Source organism: Alosa sapidissima, chromosome 19 (genome assembly GCF_018492685.1).
Source record: "Alosa sapidissima isolate fAloSap1 chromosome 19, fAloSap1.pri, whole genome shotgun sequence".
Lineage (NCBI taxonomy): Eukaryota > Metazoa > Chordata > Actinopteri > Clupeiformes > Clupeidae > Alosa > Alosa sapidissima.
Window position 1 is genome coordinate 12,394,131 of NC_055975.1, and position 16,272 is coordinate 12,410,402.

Sequence of the window (16,272 nt, forward strand, 5' to 3'; positions counted from 1 at the left end):
GGTCTTGTTTGTAAAGGCAGAAATCAAAACTAGGCTGCTCAGGAAAAATAAAGACTCTCAATGATTTCCAGAAGAGAGACTTACAGGCACACACATGTGTATAAGAAAATGTCTCTCACATGGGCTAATATGTGTACATTCAGACATATAACTCTGTTAAGTTGGCCCAACAAATCAACGGCCTGTTTGAACACACCAGATCCCACACATAATATAAAACTATTCCTGCACCTCTTTAGACCGGTTTTTCTCCCTCCCACATCTTGTTTTAATGTGCGTCTGTAAATTGAAACAGAGTGCATGTTTATACGTTCGAAGCCTTTTTTTCGCTGCTGCTCTCCTGTTCATTCCACAAATGTAGTTTTAACTTATACAAACATGTCAGCTTCTTAACATGTTTGCAAACGTAAACACAGCAACTATTAACCTCTCAGAAGTGGCTTTTTGTTTTCTGCTCGGCCGTAGATATGATCAGACGTGTGTAACTGGCTTTTGACCTCGGAGCCGGTGCCTCAGCGGAGCTTGCTCCTGAGTGACCTGAGCCTGAACCACGCAGCACACCAAAAAGAAAATAGTTTTTTTTTTTTACTCGAACAGAGCACTTACCCCAGAAGAAGTTCTGCTGACATGGAGTCACCGAACTGAATAGGCTGTTGGATGCCATAGCCACGCTTGGTTATCCTCCTAGGATATTTCTCCCTTTGAGGTCGTTATGACCTTTGAAGTCCTAAACTGAGGACACAGACCATATCAGGGATTATGGTTACTTCCCCCGACCAAAAAAGAAAGAAGGGAGCTGCTACCCTCTGCACTAAATTTCACAAATGACACGTACAGTAAGCTCAGATGCTAAGTATGTCTTACACAAGTTTGTAATAAATAAATATCCAAATAAAAAATAAATAAAAAAAAGCCGGCACAAAAATTGGATGGAGCAAAATTTGCTGCATGTACGAGAGTGAGTGTGGTTAAAGAGTAGGCTACTTACTGGGTTGCTGGGGCTGTGTGACTGGGGCTGACCCACGCTCATTAACCATTTAGGCCCCAGTGGCTCCCTCCTGTCGTCCTGGGGAAAAATCTTGCACCGCACTTGTGGTTCTGTGGTTGTTTGTGAGGGGAATGAAACATTCTCACCATCCAAAAACGTGTAAGCTTTAAAATGCGCTTTTTTTCCCTCTCAAGTGCCGTTACTGGAGAGGCTGGGTCATGTGTTTGTGACATCAGAGCACAAAAGTTAAGTGGGACAGCCTATCGTCTTCCCTTTTTTCCTCCCTCTCTCTCTCTTTCTCCCTCCCTCTCTCCCTCCCTCTCTCTCTTTCTCTCCTTCTCTCTTGACACTGGTACAGCAGTTCTCCTTGACATCCAGAGGGATGCAACTTCAGCGCTGTGAGTCAGAGAGAAGGAGTGCTCAAATGTTCACCAAAGCTCCCTCTCATTGGCAGGCTGAGCGGATGGAAAGCAGAGACTGTTTTTCACTCTCCCTCCCTCCCTCTCTCCTCTCTCTCTCCCTCATTTCTCTCTCTCCCTCTCTCCTCTCTCTCTTTCCCTCCCTGCCTCCCTCTCTCCCTCCCTCCCTCTGTCTCTTTCTCTCTCTCCTTCTCTTACCCTCCCTGCCTCCCTCTCTCTGTCCTTCTCTCTCTCTCCCTCTACTCTACCCCTCTCTCTCCCTGCCTCTCATGCGCTCTTTGGCCTCCCGTCTTTGTTATCATATCAGTGGAGAGGCGGTTGGCACTGTAGCAGTGTCAAATTCTTAACAACTGTGACGATTAACACTAAATTACAACTGGGGACCACTACATCAGTCCAGGGTCTGCTCCCCATTTTATTTTTTTCTCTCCATCTATCTATCTCTCTATCTCTCTATCTCTCTATCTCTCTATCTATCTGATGCCTCTCTATCTATCTATCTATCTATCTGATGCCTCTCTATCTATCTGATGCCTCTCTATCTGTCTTTTCTTATCCATTTTTCTCTCTTTTCCTGGATGATTGTGTCTGTCTCTGACTTGCTCTGGCTGCCTGTCTGACCCTGTGTCAAGCTCTGAGCTCTTCTCACAGACGTGTCAGTCTGGCGGTGTCATGTGCGGAGCTCTTAAATCATATCCGTCTGCCTCTCACCCGCCTGCTCGCTCCCTCGCTCCCTGTAGCCCTCAGCCCTCAGCAGTAGTACTCTGCCGCACCACCCCACACTTGGCCGCACCTCACCTTGTCTCGCCTGGCCCAGGCGTCTGAGCGAGCAAGTGCCTCCACACGGAGAATTAGGGCCGATGATTCATCTGTCTGCTTCATCCGCCTCAGCAGGCCTGGGGGTTTTGGCGGGGCTTCAACCAGAGGCTGGTCTGGTCTGGTGGCCGCACGTCAGGTGTTTGTGTTAGCAGGTAGCGCACGTGGAGCCCCTACGTCAAAGCAATTAGGCTTCAGCATAGTGTTTGGAGTTGGGTGATGGATGGGAGATGGTGAGATCATCTGTTGCATTGCAGATATGTGTTTACCATGTGAACTGATTTTACAGTAGGTGTCAGTACAGAGGGCAGGAAACATGAATGAAAATAAACAGATATTGATTTTTTTTTTTCTATTATATTGAATAATTAATGCATGGAAATGGCATAGTCTTCCCATAACTTAATGTACACAACGATGAGATGAACTCCATAAATTATATAACCTAAAAGCACACACGATAAATCTTTACTCTTCATTCAAGGATTTCTAAGGCAATGTTTTTGCATAATTTCCATAAAAGGGATGGTGTGCGAATGGAAAAAGCTTCCTTCTTTTGTAAAAAACAAATGTAGATCGATATAGAAATCATGGAAAAGCCAGTGGCAGGCAAGGATGTGGCTTTACAAAAACAGGAAATTCTACCCACAATGCAATGTTCTATGAACTCCCCCTCAATAAAGTCGGTTGTCATCTTAGGCCTCAGAACAAAGTGAAAAACCGTCAGCGCGGGAATGCAATACTGTACATGGAGAGTATCGATTTTAGAGAGCCGGATAGTTCTTCTGTGGGTCACCCTATGCAGTTTGTACCATATTTAAAGGACTGCTGACATTCTGAAACTTTGTTAATATAAATTTCATGAGTTGAATATTTTTTTCCTCCAATATATGGAACTTTTACCATTTTGCCTCTGAGCAATTTGAAGGTTTTATTCTATAGTAAATATAGTTAAATTTTGGAGTGCAGCGAAATTTTAATGGACAAGCCCATTTTACTGTGATAGATTTACAATGTGCTGAAAGATGCTTGGGGGTACTGGCATCTCTCCCTCCAGATTTCCTTTCACATCCACTTCTTGTTGTTCTTCCCTTCGATAGTGACTGGAGACAGACCTCACGCTTAGTCGGCTCAGTGAAACCTTCATCTGTGTACCACGACCAAAGCCTTTCCAAGGGGTGGTGATAACATCTCACCATAATGGCAGTTTACGTAAACCGTAGGTGCTATGGCCTAATAGCACCTCCTTGTTCCGGCACATTCTGGACTTGATTGTTTATCCGGCCCTTCCTGGAGGCCGTTGAGGAGTAAATTTTGACGCTCCGTGCCCGCTCACCCGCTTGCTCGCGGCTGTCTGTCGCCCCAGCAGACGCCGGTATCGGGCACAGCTGTGACGCAGACGGCGGTGGTGGTGGCGTCGGCGTCTGCTCTCCGTCAGGTTAGCGCTGGTGGTCCCCACGTGAGACGCCACGGCTCGACCCGGCCCTTTCCATTGGCCAGCCTCTGAAAGCCGGAGCGTCTGTCTGTCTGTGTGTGTGTGTGTGTGTGTGTGTGTGTGTGTGTGTGTGTGTGTGTGTGTGTGTGTGTGTGTGTGTGTGTGTGTGTGTGTGTGTGTGTGTGTGTGTGTGTGTGTGTGCGCGCGCGTGTGTGTGTGTGCGTGCGTGTGCGCGCCCGAGCGGAGCCCTGCCTTTAGTTTGGCCCGATCTCTGCACGGACCACACAGGACTTCGGCGGGGCATTAGAAGTTAAAACATTATTCCTGGCTTCTGCCGGAGTGTACATTAATGTTGCCCTGAGACACGATTCCCCCATGTGGGTCCATAAAGGAGTATGTATCAGGAAAATTAACAACTACAGAGGGTATTATTGTTGATGTACGGTTGTAGCCTTTGGATTAAATAAAGACACATGTCCAAGTATAATTAAGCGTGTTCTATTTGTATTTTGACAGCCGAATTACATGTGTATCATGTTGTTTATTTTAATGTCTTGCTATATTTCTGTATTGTATAATTTGTTTCATTTGTTGCCACAACATCCCTCTGCCGCTTTGTCCAAACTGTATATATTCATGACTTTTCGGGAATATAATTAAACTACTGTGAGAACATATCAAGGGTTGAGTAATGGAAATATGCTACTGTGCGAAAGTATCAAAAGGATGTTGTTGGAGTTGAATGATGAAAATGAAAGAAATATTCTTTCTCTTAAAGCTGGTACAGAAGAGTTGTACAGTATCTGTCCTCTCTCTCAGAATACCTCCATTCCTTTCTTGTGGTGCTGAGACGACCACGTTCTCAGCTTTTTTTGGAGTTGCAGCTTGGTGGAAAAATAATACCAAACTTTTCATAGCAAGGGAAATGTTTAATACCAAATGGCATTCTTACAAGTCAAACACACATTAAAAATAGACCCTTGAAATTTGAAATTGCATATTGCAAAATAGGATTATTGGACAAGACTACAATGACTGTGTTTACACAGAAAATATGTTGTAGCGTCGGTGGCTGACCATTTCAAATTGATATTATTCTTGTCTTTTTTGCTGTAATTAAGAAAACCGTCCTGGTTAGGCCCATATAGGATATTAAAGAGTACAGTCTCATGCAGTGAATTGTAAGGCCATGAAATTTTCCCCTGCCGTGTATTAGACAAGCTTCATTCTCTTGTGTCCACACCACTATTAGACAAGCTTCATCCTCTTGGGTCCACAGACCACTACTTACAGTGAACAACAATTGTTCTTAAAAGACCTTTTGTGCGTCAGTGTCATCGCTTGGGATTTTGTGTGCCTGAGAGAGAGAGAGAGAGAGAGAGACTGCTGGTCAGTAGTGGTCTGCTGTGTGACGTATGGTCTGGTCTCAGCTCTTGACGTCTCCTGAGAGAGAGAGAGAGAGAGAGAGAGAGAGAGAGAGAGAGAGAGACTGCTGTGTGACGTGTGGTCTGATCTCGGCTGGTGCTCTCTTGACGTCTCCGCTGCAGCCATAAGTGCTTGATCATGCTTGGCGCTCCCTGCCCAGCACCAGTGGCTTTCGCCTGCGGCACATGCCCATCATGAGAATGGCAATTAACGGCGAGCAGCCTGTCATTTAAGACAGTCATCACGGCTCTGGCCAGTTCAGCACATTAGCCCTGTCGCTGCTGCTGCTGCCGCTGCTCCAGCACTCACAGGGATCTGGAGAGGGTCATGACTCATCATCGTCAGATGGATGATCGTTTTTTTTTTTGTTTTCTTCTTTTCTCTCTCTCTACCCCCCCCCCCCCCTTCCCCCGCTCTCCCAACTCTTGAGATTTCAAATGTGGTTGGTAACCTCGTGATGACACCTTTAACTGTATCCAGGACATTTGAGACTGTGTCCCCCCCCCCCGCGCCCCACACGCACACACACACACACACACAGAGTGCTTATGGATAACAACACCATATTCTCCGAGGCCTTGAGGGTCTCCCCTACCTGAATGCGTTCCAGAACAATGCAGCATTATGCACAGTAAAATGCAGTTTGTAAGTCATTGACGAACTGGGAGCAGCCATTTGCCATGAACAATAGAGGACACAATGCAGACTTTGTCTGACTCCGTTTGTGGATTTTTGAAAAAGCTTTCATGTCAGGCCATCGGCATACTCAAATGACTTGCGAAAGCCATGGAGTTCAATCTTGTCCCAGTCGCTTGGAATTCAATATTGCTTTGAGAAATGAAGTCTAAAATTATAGTATTAAAAAAATGTTTTTCTCATATTGTAGATTAGCCGCCAACATGTGGCACGTAGACATAACTGCCCCAAATGTTCCTCTGGTCTTTTTTCCCTGTTGTCTCCTTTAGAAACCATTACCCACAAATCTCTCTTGAATACTATTTGAAGTGAGCTAGGCCTCTCCATACCATGCCATATACAGCCCTAGATTGATTTTATTATTGAATTATTATTAAGAGGGTAGTGAGAGCCTTGATTTGGAATGTTGTCTGGATCTACTCCAATTATCTTAATATGGCTTAAGTGTCTGGAGACCCTGTGTCTTCTCCATGACATGGACAACATTAGGGCTCCTCATGCGATGGAATCGTGCTGTCAGTTGAACTAGTTATGATGCTAGACTGAGTGTTTTTTTGTTTGTTTTTTTTTTGCATTTGTCTTCATCAGTAATCCACCCTTAATCAATGAAAGGGATTCAGATCGACTTAGAAATAGTTGAACGCAGAACATAGAGACAAAGATGATGCTGAAATGAAATGTGCATTCTGTTACAGCATCATGTTTGAATACGTTACAAACTTGTTCCCGTCAATATCCACTTCCTGGTACTGTCAGTGCACAGTATCTTCTCAACATGGGCGACAGGACAAATGAATGCCTGTCTTAGAACATCCTGTTTTAAAATCTTATCTTTGGCTGGTATTTCACATTTAACAACCTTGACCAACTGACACATGTTCAGTTGGTTGCATCTTTTTAAACATTATATAGGATGAAATGCATATTTTGAGTTGAAAAGATGGCCTTTTTTCTTCAGCTTGAGCATGGAGCATGGATTGAAAGCATGGCGCATGGAACCACCTCCCACACCAAATTACAGTGTAGCTCTCACTGCTCCCCATCTGAATGCTTCATGTACACAGAGCCCTATCTATGTTTTGTTTACATCAAGTATTTTCAGTTTCATGTTTATCCTTCGTAGTGTTGAAAAGTCAACTTGAGGAATTGCCATTGCCTTTTTGGCAACATTATACTTTTAGGCAAAGTACTTTTATTGCGTGTGTCTGTGTCTGTGTGTGTGTGTCTGTGTCTGCATTGACAGCACATCAGACCACAGCACATCATGTAGCAGCACTTCATTTCACAGTTTGGTCCTGGTTCCAGCACTGGGACGATCTGTCTTTCAGTGTGATTAAATCTGTGTGGAGACTCGCTCTCTCTCGCTCGGAGACTCATGAATATGCTGGCATTCGCTCAGACAGGGATATTAAATCAGGACGGTAAAATCAAATGAAATTTGAAAGGCTGCTGTTGTTCTCGGCACCGCTCTCATTCTCACATCAGAGCCGTTACGGCAAATCCCCATGCATGGCGGAGAGTCGGAGAGGAAGCAATTACTTTATTCGTTTTGTTGTTGGGTCCAATCCATAAAGACCTGGTACGAGGCCGCTCTCTTATGAAGCCAGGATCGTGTGAGCTATACTGCTGCTATCACTTCTGCAAGATGTGCGACTGCATTTTCCATTTCTTTAAGTTCTCGGAAAGAGCTCACATGGTTGGGCCTAACAGTGTTTTGTTTTTGATGTCTAATTGCTTGCCTTTCTCAATAGTCCGGTGGCCTTAGTTGTGGTCAGGGGCTCCACAACGATGAAAAGAAATGATGCAAAGCACATCAAACTGAAAAATATTTAAGAGCACATTATCGTGTTTGTGCTGTTTTAAATTAGTACAATCATGGCTCTGGCCTTTACCAAGACTTTTTTTTCTTTTTTGTGCTTGTTTGACATAGTAGTGTAAGGGTGCGCCATTTGTCAACAGTTAAACACAGGGACCAGTCATTATTTGATTTGAGCCTCAGTGTTCTGCCTGTCTCTCCCAACGTCCATCATTAAAGAAGGAAGGCAAACAAATTACAACAAAGAACAACATATATTACTTTCAAACTAGTCTCAACCTGAACTCTATTATTTGCTCAGGTCTGTCAGTGGAAGGCATAATTTAGTTTTGATGTTTTTCTTTTTTCAGTCAGGTCCACCCATCTACGAGGTCTACTGATATTTAGACACCCCTGGTGTTTGCTCACTACTCTATTTTTGTATTGCCTACTCATATGTTGTGTCTATGAAGAGGTCCTACTCCCCTGATGAAAATGTTCAACATACTTATGCAATAGAGGAGTGACTGGGCTGCTTACAGTATATACAAAAAAAAAATATATAATAAAAGCACAAATGTATCTTTACTAGTTAAACAAGGTCATGAGACTTTACAGTTGAGAATAACATTGTCTAGTATGCTGTCAGGCATTAAGTAATAATGGCCTGAGTGAGGGAGTGAGACTATGATGGCTGTCTGGCTCTCTATCTATTTCTGCTTCTTCCTGCTTCTCTTTACCCTTTATGAGTATGGAGACTGAAAACCGTTAGTGGGTGAGATATTTAAACAGATTTAGTAGTCCCCCCTTGCCTCCGTATCTCACTTTTAAAAATTACAGACTTGGCTTACAAATATGTAGACGTGTTTATTGGCAATGGTATGAATGATTGGGGCAGATGACTGGACTGTGGTCAGGTGGTGTCTAGCGCGAGGGCTGGATAGGAGCTGTTGACACTTGAGTTTCGCCAAGGTGTTTATTATGAAAGCACATTCTTGTTTTTCTGCGTGAGTTTCAGACGTTTGGGTGTCCTAGCTGTTGCCATGGGCTTGCACGCCTCTTTAGTCTGTTTGCTGTGAGTGTTTATTATCGCACCGTATTCTCTGAGAGTAAAGGAATCGATGTTAAAGTGTAACCTAAACCATAGCTCGACCTATTAAAAGGGAAACACTCCCTCTCTTTCAAAATACGATAACACCGCGTCGTGCGTATCAAATACAGTGCAGTGCGTACGCACATGATTCTAATCAACACAAGAGACACATTTTGCTCCTAAGTCTTCTAACAAACACGGTCACCAGCCATGTTATGAGCCAACAGTGTTGTGGTATCAATATTTGATCAGCCTCCTCGGCTCCAAGTATTTGTGTTTGGTTTGGGGAAGTGTGGGGGAGTCGAGCATGGCTCCTCTCTCTCCACGTGCCATGTTCCTGCTGCAGTGGCTCAGGCTAATGTGATTCAGAGGCCCTGCGTTAACATGTGGTAGTGTTCAGGGGGACCACACTTCGGTGTAATTCAGGTCTCCCTTCCTCCTCACTGCCGGGTCTGGGAGCACTTCGAGGTTTTGGCAGGTCTCGCGTCGTTTTTCAGAAGCTGCGTTTCTGGCAGGCCTTCTGAGAGCGCCATGCCAGAAACGTTCACTCTTAATGAAAGTGGATAGTGCCTTGTAAATAGGAGGCAGCCATAACGACCAGGTACAGTAGGAGATGTGATTTGGGAGTCCTGGGCTGGTTTGAGTTTGCCTGCTTGACCCCTGAGGAGAACATGCTTGCATGTATTCCCAATGTGGAAAACATGTACTGTACTGTACAGTTCCTGCAACACTGGTCAGAGGAATTCCATTCATTATGAGGTCAATATCTTAACAGCACGACTATAAACTAAATAGGCCTATATATGTAATACTTCAAATAATGATGACACACACACACACACACACACACACACACACACACATACACACACCTTCCATTAGGAAATCAGTGAAAATCTACACCGTGCCGTGGCTATGCTGTCTATGGATCCCCATCATGGCTCTAGCACCTCAGGTTCAATATATTGGTAATGCAAGTGATCATGTTGGTCAAAAGTAACAATGAAGTCTGTCTTTTTGTTGGAAATATGTCTGTCTGTAATCATGGTCACTTGGTGAACTGTGGAGCTTTCTGAGTGAAGAGGAAATGTGACTAGCAGTTCACGGTTGACCCAGCATGATTTTATTGAGAGCCAGAGAATGCTTTTCTTTCAAGTATAGGCCACCTCTGGAATAGTTACAGTTGTTAGATCGTAATTGCCGTATGATGCATCTCAGTTCAGCAGTTTCTCTAAAACAAAGTTCATGTGTTGACTGACGAATATACACATACAGTATGCTATGTGCAGAGGGCTCCATATTGAAATCATGCCAATAAGGAATGAAACCATTTCAAGGACAAATTCTGTCGAGGTGGCGTTTGGTGTCTACTGCAGACTCCTTGTTCGTTGCAAAAGACACACTTGATTGGAGTCAACTGGATTGTAGATAATTTACATGTACAATACAAGGTTATCCCTCCGCTTGTATTTGGCGAGTGTGTTTTGGCAATCCATCACAGCCGGGCCCACTGTAAATATTACTCAAACGTGAATAATATTTGAGAGAGAATGTGGAGCTTTATTGGGATTGGCATAATTTAGGCATTTTTTAGTGGCTGTCAGGCACCGTGCCAGTCCTTAATGTTTCAAAGACGGTGGTCCTCCGACCGAGATGGAGGGTAGCCGCACCTCTTGGACTGATTCAAAGTGCTGGCAGACAAAAAAAAAAAATGTTCAGCGCACTGAATCTTTATGATTTTCAATAAAATAAAATTAATCATTTAAAGTCTATCTTCTTTGTTTTATATAAAGCAGAAGGGGTTGCTTGGGGAAGTGCGTTTACAATAGTTGGAGGCTCAAAGGCTGTCTGAGAACTGAGAAATATTACATTTCTTCAATCGTGGAACAGTGATACTGCATACATCTGCACTGGTACCAGTGGAACTGCATCTAGTACAGGTAAAAGTGGTGCTGCATGCAGGCACTGGTAATGAGTGTGGGCCATTGCATACTGTAGCTTTTCATGGTTAGATTGAGGACCAGTGACTGCAAAAATGAATTAGATGCCTGATACCGATTCCCCGTTCGGAAAATCACAGTGTGCAGTAGCTATTTTTTACTTCATGAAAATGTTTTAGATTTCACCACCTGCCCCATCTTACATGAGCTCTAATGATTGTTTCATTTCGGAACTCAACCTGGTCAAATAAACCATGGTAGGATGTAGACGTAAAATGAGTATAGCATGGCAGATATCTTGACATAAATTGAAGCAATAATATGGAGCCACACAAAGCCAACAAAGGTAATAGAATTCATCACTGTTGAGAAATGAATGGTCTGAAGCTGCAATGTCAGCTCATTAACTCTGTGGAATAACGGAAGCTGCAAGCCATTTTACAGCCGTCTTTAGCATGTTTTAGATTTAGCAGACGTCAGTCACCATCATATGGTCTTCAGTAGACACAACTATATTACAAAAAAAAAAAAAGTTTCTGAGAGGGGAAAAGCATGATTGAAATTTAATCAGAATCAGATGAATGATTTTGCATCAAATTAAATCCACTTCGACATCTTGAAGACAGGATGTTGTAACGGCCATCACAATGTTTTTTAAGTGATATTAATAATTGCTCACATCATCCCGTGGTGCCTGCTGGTGTGGTAATGATTAAGGGAACCAGCTCCAAGAGACAGCTCATATAGGGCACAGGGATGGCAGGAACCACCGTGCCAGCCTCCTACCAAACTGCATTAAGTACGTAATATAATGGTGTGCTTGTCACAGGACTTGGCTGGATACCACATGCTTATTTCTGCTACCTAAGGATAAAAACTGCTGTCAAAATAAGTGACTTGGACATGATTTTAGGGGATGTTTTTTTCTCTCGTGGCAACTCGAGTGAGGAGATTAAGCCAAGAACTTGCATGATTACTACTAGTTAGGATTTCAAAGGAGCAGAAATATATACAGGTCCTAATGAATTGAGTCTGGTAATATTTATCCATAGCGTCTGAAGCGGAGACTAAATGAGGGATGTGGTCGGAAGGATCCAACTCCAAAGTTAACTGAATATTGTTTAATCAGTGACAAAAATTGTTTTTTATTAGAGGTCTTCTTGGGAGTTATTTTAATTTAGACTATGAAAACAGTGTCAGAAATATTCCTGAATATGCACTTGTGGAAAAATGAGAAAATATAGCAGTGTGGATGCAATGACCTATGCAGGTCAATAAAATGAATGTGTGGGCTACTTGTAGTATTTTTAATTTCCTGTTTATCATGCGCAATCATGACTCATCAATGAAGATGAGTCAATCAGTGTTTTCAGATTTTGGATATGGTGAGTGTATGTATGAGTGGAGGAATGGTGTAGGTTCTAACCTGTTTCAGATAAGCTGTTTCAGGGCCTTTTGCACGGGAGGATTGGCTTTGTGCCTTGCCCTGTCTAGTTTTGTTAACATTTTAGGAAATAATTAATTCATGGGTAAATAATCCAGATTAAATTAACTCGCTTTGCCCTAATACTTGTTAAATGTAGAACTGTGTTCATTCATTACACCATTGCTAGATCAAAAAAGGTGAGATAAAATAGAATGAAATACATTTCATCTATATTGTTGTCATAGGATGCCATTTGCTTCTGTGTATGCAGTTCAGAGAGTTCTCTCGTACATTCTTACACCAGTGGTACTTGGTATATCAAGAAATATATTTCATTACATTCTGCACAATCCTATTCACTTTGACTGAATGAGACGTCCGTGTGCTGTGAGTAAAACGCGAGCTCACCGACTGCATCCCAGAATGCGACACCTTTACGCCACTTCGCTGAGGCCCGACCAGAGAGAGACAGAGAGGGGGTGGGGGGGTGGGGGGGGCTGCTGGAGCTGACGTGGTGGTGATGCTCGGTCACGTCGGTAATGAGAGGCTGTCTGAGTTGAGGAATGAGCTCACCAGACACTCTCCAGCCCTGCCCTGCTGGCAAAGGTGAGCCTAGCTGGACACCTCTGTGTGTGTGTGTGTGTGTGTATCTGTGTGTGTCTGTGTGTATCTGTGTGTGTCTGTGTGTGTCTGTGTCTGTGTGTGTGCATGTGTTTTGCGTCAGTAAGTAATCCTTAAAATAAAAGTTTCAGTTTAGCCAGCTTTGCTTGCCGGGTCAATGTGGGGAGATCCAAAATGCTGTTTCTGCATACATAACAGCTCAGATGAACAATCCTGTAATTTTATATGTGATGAGAACACCATTCCAAATGAGTTCACATTTTTCCCCTCAATTTCCTCTTATTTTTAAGTGAAAACGTTGCACCATGACCTGGGATTATTATAAATAAAATAAAAAAAACTGCCTCTGGTTCTTCCCTCCATCAGGAACCATATGAAAGTAATTACTCTTTCTTTCGGTAGGATTTTCCTTGGCTTCGCTGAGATGAGGTGCAAGTTAATCAGCCTTATTATGGTGCTTTCTGGGGTTAATAAAATTACGTAAATTTACAGCCCTATGCAAATGAGCACATTTAGACTCAATTAACTTATCCTCAAGCGCACAAAAAAGCTATTTAAATATTTTTCTCACATTGTACTACCATAGGTTTTAGTTAGGGATTTGTGTCCATTGCTGTCTTGTTTATCTTATGAAGGTCAGCATTATTAGTAGTTGTGACGTCCAACTCTGAATGTCTTGCCTCGTGATGGCCCTTTGTTGCGGAGCAGGAGGGGTACTGGTTGGGGTCCTTTGCCTCTGCTGTGCTGCCTTGCAGACCTCTTCTCTGCCTGCCCACCCTGTCGCCACATGTGTTTCCATGCGCGGATGATGACAAGCCGCACCGCAGAGAGGCGCTGCCCAGCCCGTCTACTGATGAAAAGGAACAATATAATAGTAAACCTCTAAAGACATTGGCTAATGGCGGTAATGGGGGGCTCTAGCTGGAGGAGCAGTGCAGGAGCTGCTGATGGTGGTGGTGGTGGTGGGGGGGGGGGGGGGGGGGTGAATGTGACGTCGGGGGAGGTTAGGACGGAGAGATGGCTCTACTCTGCTGAAAGAAGCCACGCTTCTCTGGCCAGTTCTGTGGGCTTGTGGTTTCATGTGATCTTTTCTGAAGCCCTCCTCCCGGCGGTCACTAAACAGTCATACTAAGACCCTACGCCTAGCAGCGATGGGTTTTCCAATACCCCACACTTTCTCCCTTACCAGTGAAACCTGAAACTACCCAGTGAATGACTGCAGAGTCGTCTTTTCCACCACTAGATAGGGAAGCTGCACTGTTTGTACTTTGTCCTCAGCATCGGGGCAAGCAGATGCTTTGTTTGGGCGTTTGGGGAAGTGATGCTTTGTTTATAAGTAAGGGATAACGGCCGCCAAGGTGTCCCGATAACATTCAAAATGAATGGATTAGACGGAGGCAAAGAACTCCATGAAGCCAAGTCCATTAATTCTGTATATCAGGACACCTCGAAGGCCCGTCATCCCGCTTATTCCCCGGTCACAAGTCCCGTATGTAGACAATAGCCATGCATTTACAGCACACAGAGGAAAGGTGTGGCTCAGTTTTAAAAGAAGCCTACTTGTTCAGTTTATTATACAACTTTCTTTGGTTACCGACAGTTAGCTTGTTTACAGTTGATTCCATTGTTGCGAAGCCTGCTTCCTAACTCAATGGTTGCTTACTGTGGTTGTTATAGTTCAAAGAGCATTGATATGGAAAGGTGATTAAACTTTTTTTATATATATCTACTTAATATGTGTCCCAACATAAAGAATTAATAGCCATCTGTTCAGCCAGTCAGAAAATAGCATTTCTTGTCTGCGGGACTAGCTGTATATAAAACAGACAGAAGATGCTATTTCTAAGGCAAACAATTAATTTCAAATCTACTATCCCTTCACCCTACCACTTGTGCCCTAGCCACCTGTTTTGCGCATTCCCATGTAGGGTGTCCTGTTTCTTTTGGAGACCAATGGGTAGTGGTGATCTACTCTTCGACGGATCACTCCAAACAGAGCATTTTGGGATGCAGACTTGAAACAGAGAGGTAGAAAAAGAGTATTGGAATTTAATGAACTGAGGCAGTGTAACCTGAAGATGGCTACCTGGACAGAAGACAGTGGACAGAAGCCTATACATTTGAGTTTCTTCACAATAATCCTGTAAAAAATGGTGGAAAACAACTGAATATCTTAAATGTAGATTTGAATGAATATGTAACTGGTTTGTTTACACATATCTCGGAAAAATAAATATTTATAATAGAACCTGAAATGACTGTCATTCACATATCGTCACTCACAGTAAGCTAGAGTTACTGTATTTCCTGTGTACGAAGCTTGAAAACGAATCCAAGGTTTTTAGAGCTGAACAGCCTGGCTGAATGACTCAAATTACCTTCTTTATTTTCTCCATGTATTTTCTGACAAAATTGTATTTACATGTTTACAGTTTGCTTAATTATTTTAATCCATGTAGGTTGACACTGACTACTGGAATAACATATACATGTAGGGCCATAATTTAAAAAAAAGTGTAAAGAGCAGTCTCTTATAGTTTTTTAGATTAGATTCAACTTTATTGTCCTTGTGCAGAGTACAAGTACAGAGACAACAAAATGCAGTTTGTGTCTAACCAGAAGTGCAAAAAAGCAGAAAAACGCAATGTCACAGTATAGACAGGTGGTGCAGTGTAAACAATATAGTGCAATGTAGACCGTAGTAAACAGTTAAAATGGTATGGGTTACAGTAATATAAATTAAATATAAACATGTGCAATGTATTAGCAACAGAATAGATATGGATATGCAGTATGAACAATTTATGAACAATGTATGAACAACATGTACAGATAGGTGCAGTGTAGTGACCAACATGTCAGGTAAATTAACTAAAACTATAGTGTGGAGTGTGGGAGCATTGAGGTGACCCACCGATGTTTGTGCTTAGGGTCGTGCTCATGGTGGTAAATTAGCAAATAGATTTACCAATGTTAGCAAATAGATTTACCAATGTTATTAAATTAGCTTTAGTTAGTCGTTAGACTTTGCACTTTGCACACCAGTTAAATAAGGGCCTGTAGAGTGGGGGGAATGAATACAGTAGATCTTTTAGTGTGGCAGTTTGTGGGGACAAATTTCATGCCCTACCCTATCGTTAGGGCGCAGTGCGCTTTACGTACCTACTGTGTCTCTCTAATTCATGTAGTAGACTAGTCGTTCTTTTCTGGGTAAAACTAATCGTATCGCCATCCATACTCACATAGCAAAAACGATGAAAGGTAGACCTCTGATACAGATTTCACTTTACAGTTTTCATGTCCTGTTGAAAGTGCTGAAGCGTGCATTTGCTATTTACATTTGACATATTTTGAGTACATTTTTACTATTTGCGGTGAAAGAAATTGGAAACAACCAAACATTGTTGCTATGGTCTTGAAAATAAATGTCTAACAGCTGTGCTCTAGTATTTTTAGATATGCTCTTAGGCGTTGGGAAACTGTTTTTCTGACTTGGTTGTGTATCGAAGAGGCACCGTTTTTAAAATAGCATTTCTGTACTTCCCAGTCTTTTAAATGAAACACATGTTGATGTGTCTGTCTTTGAGTGTGAGTTTATTGCATCCCACATTCAATGCA

The 16,272-nt window shown here is 42.9% G+C and overlaps 2 protein-coding genes across 4 annotated transcripts in view; one reads left to right on the forward strand and one right to left on the reverse strand.

The window, feature by feature from the left end:
• Positions 1–1,087, reverse strand: part of runx2a (RUNX family transcription factor 2a) — a 44,767-nt gene extending 43,680 nt beyond the window's left edge. The window contains exons 1-2 of the mRNA XM_042072208.1: positions 989–1,087; positions 607–732 (exon numbers count right to left, since the gene is read on the reverse strand). Coding sequence (XP_041928142.1) covers positions 607–664 — 58 coding nt within the window. The 5' untranslated portion in view covers positions 665–732; positions 989–1,087. The remainder of the gene's footprint in view (positions 1–606; positions 733–988) is intronic.
• supt3h (SPT3 homolog, SAGA and STAGA complex component) overlaps positions 1–16,272 on the forward strand; it is a 90,629-nt gene that overhangs the window by 19,643 nt on the left and 54,714 nt on the right. The gene's annotated exons all lie outside the window — the stretch shown is intronic.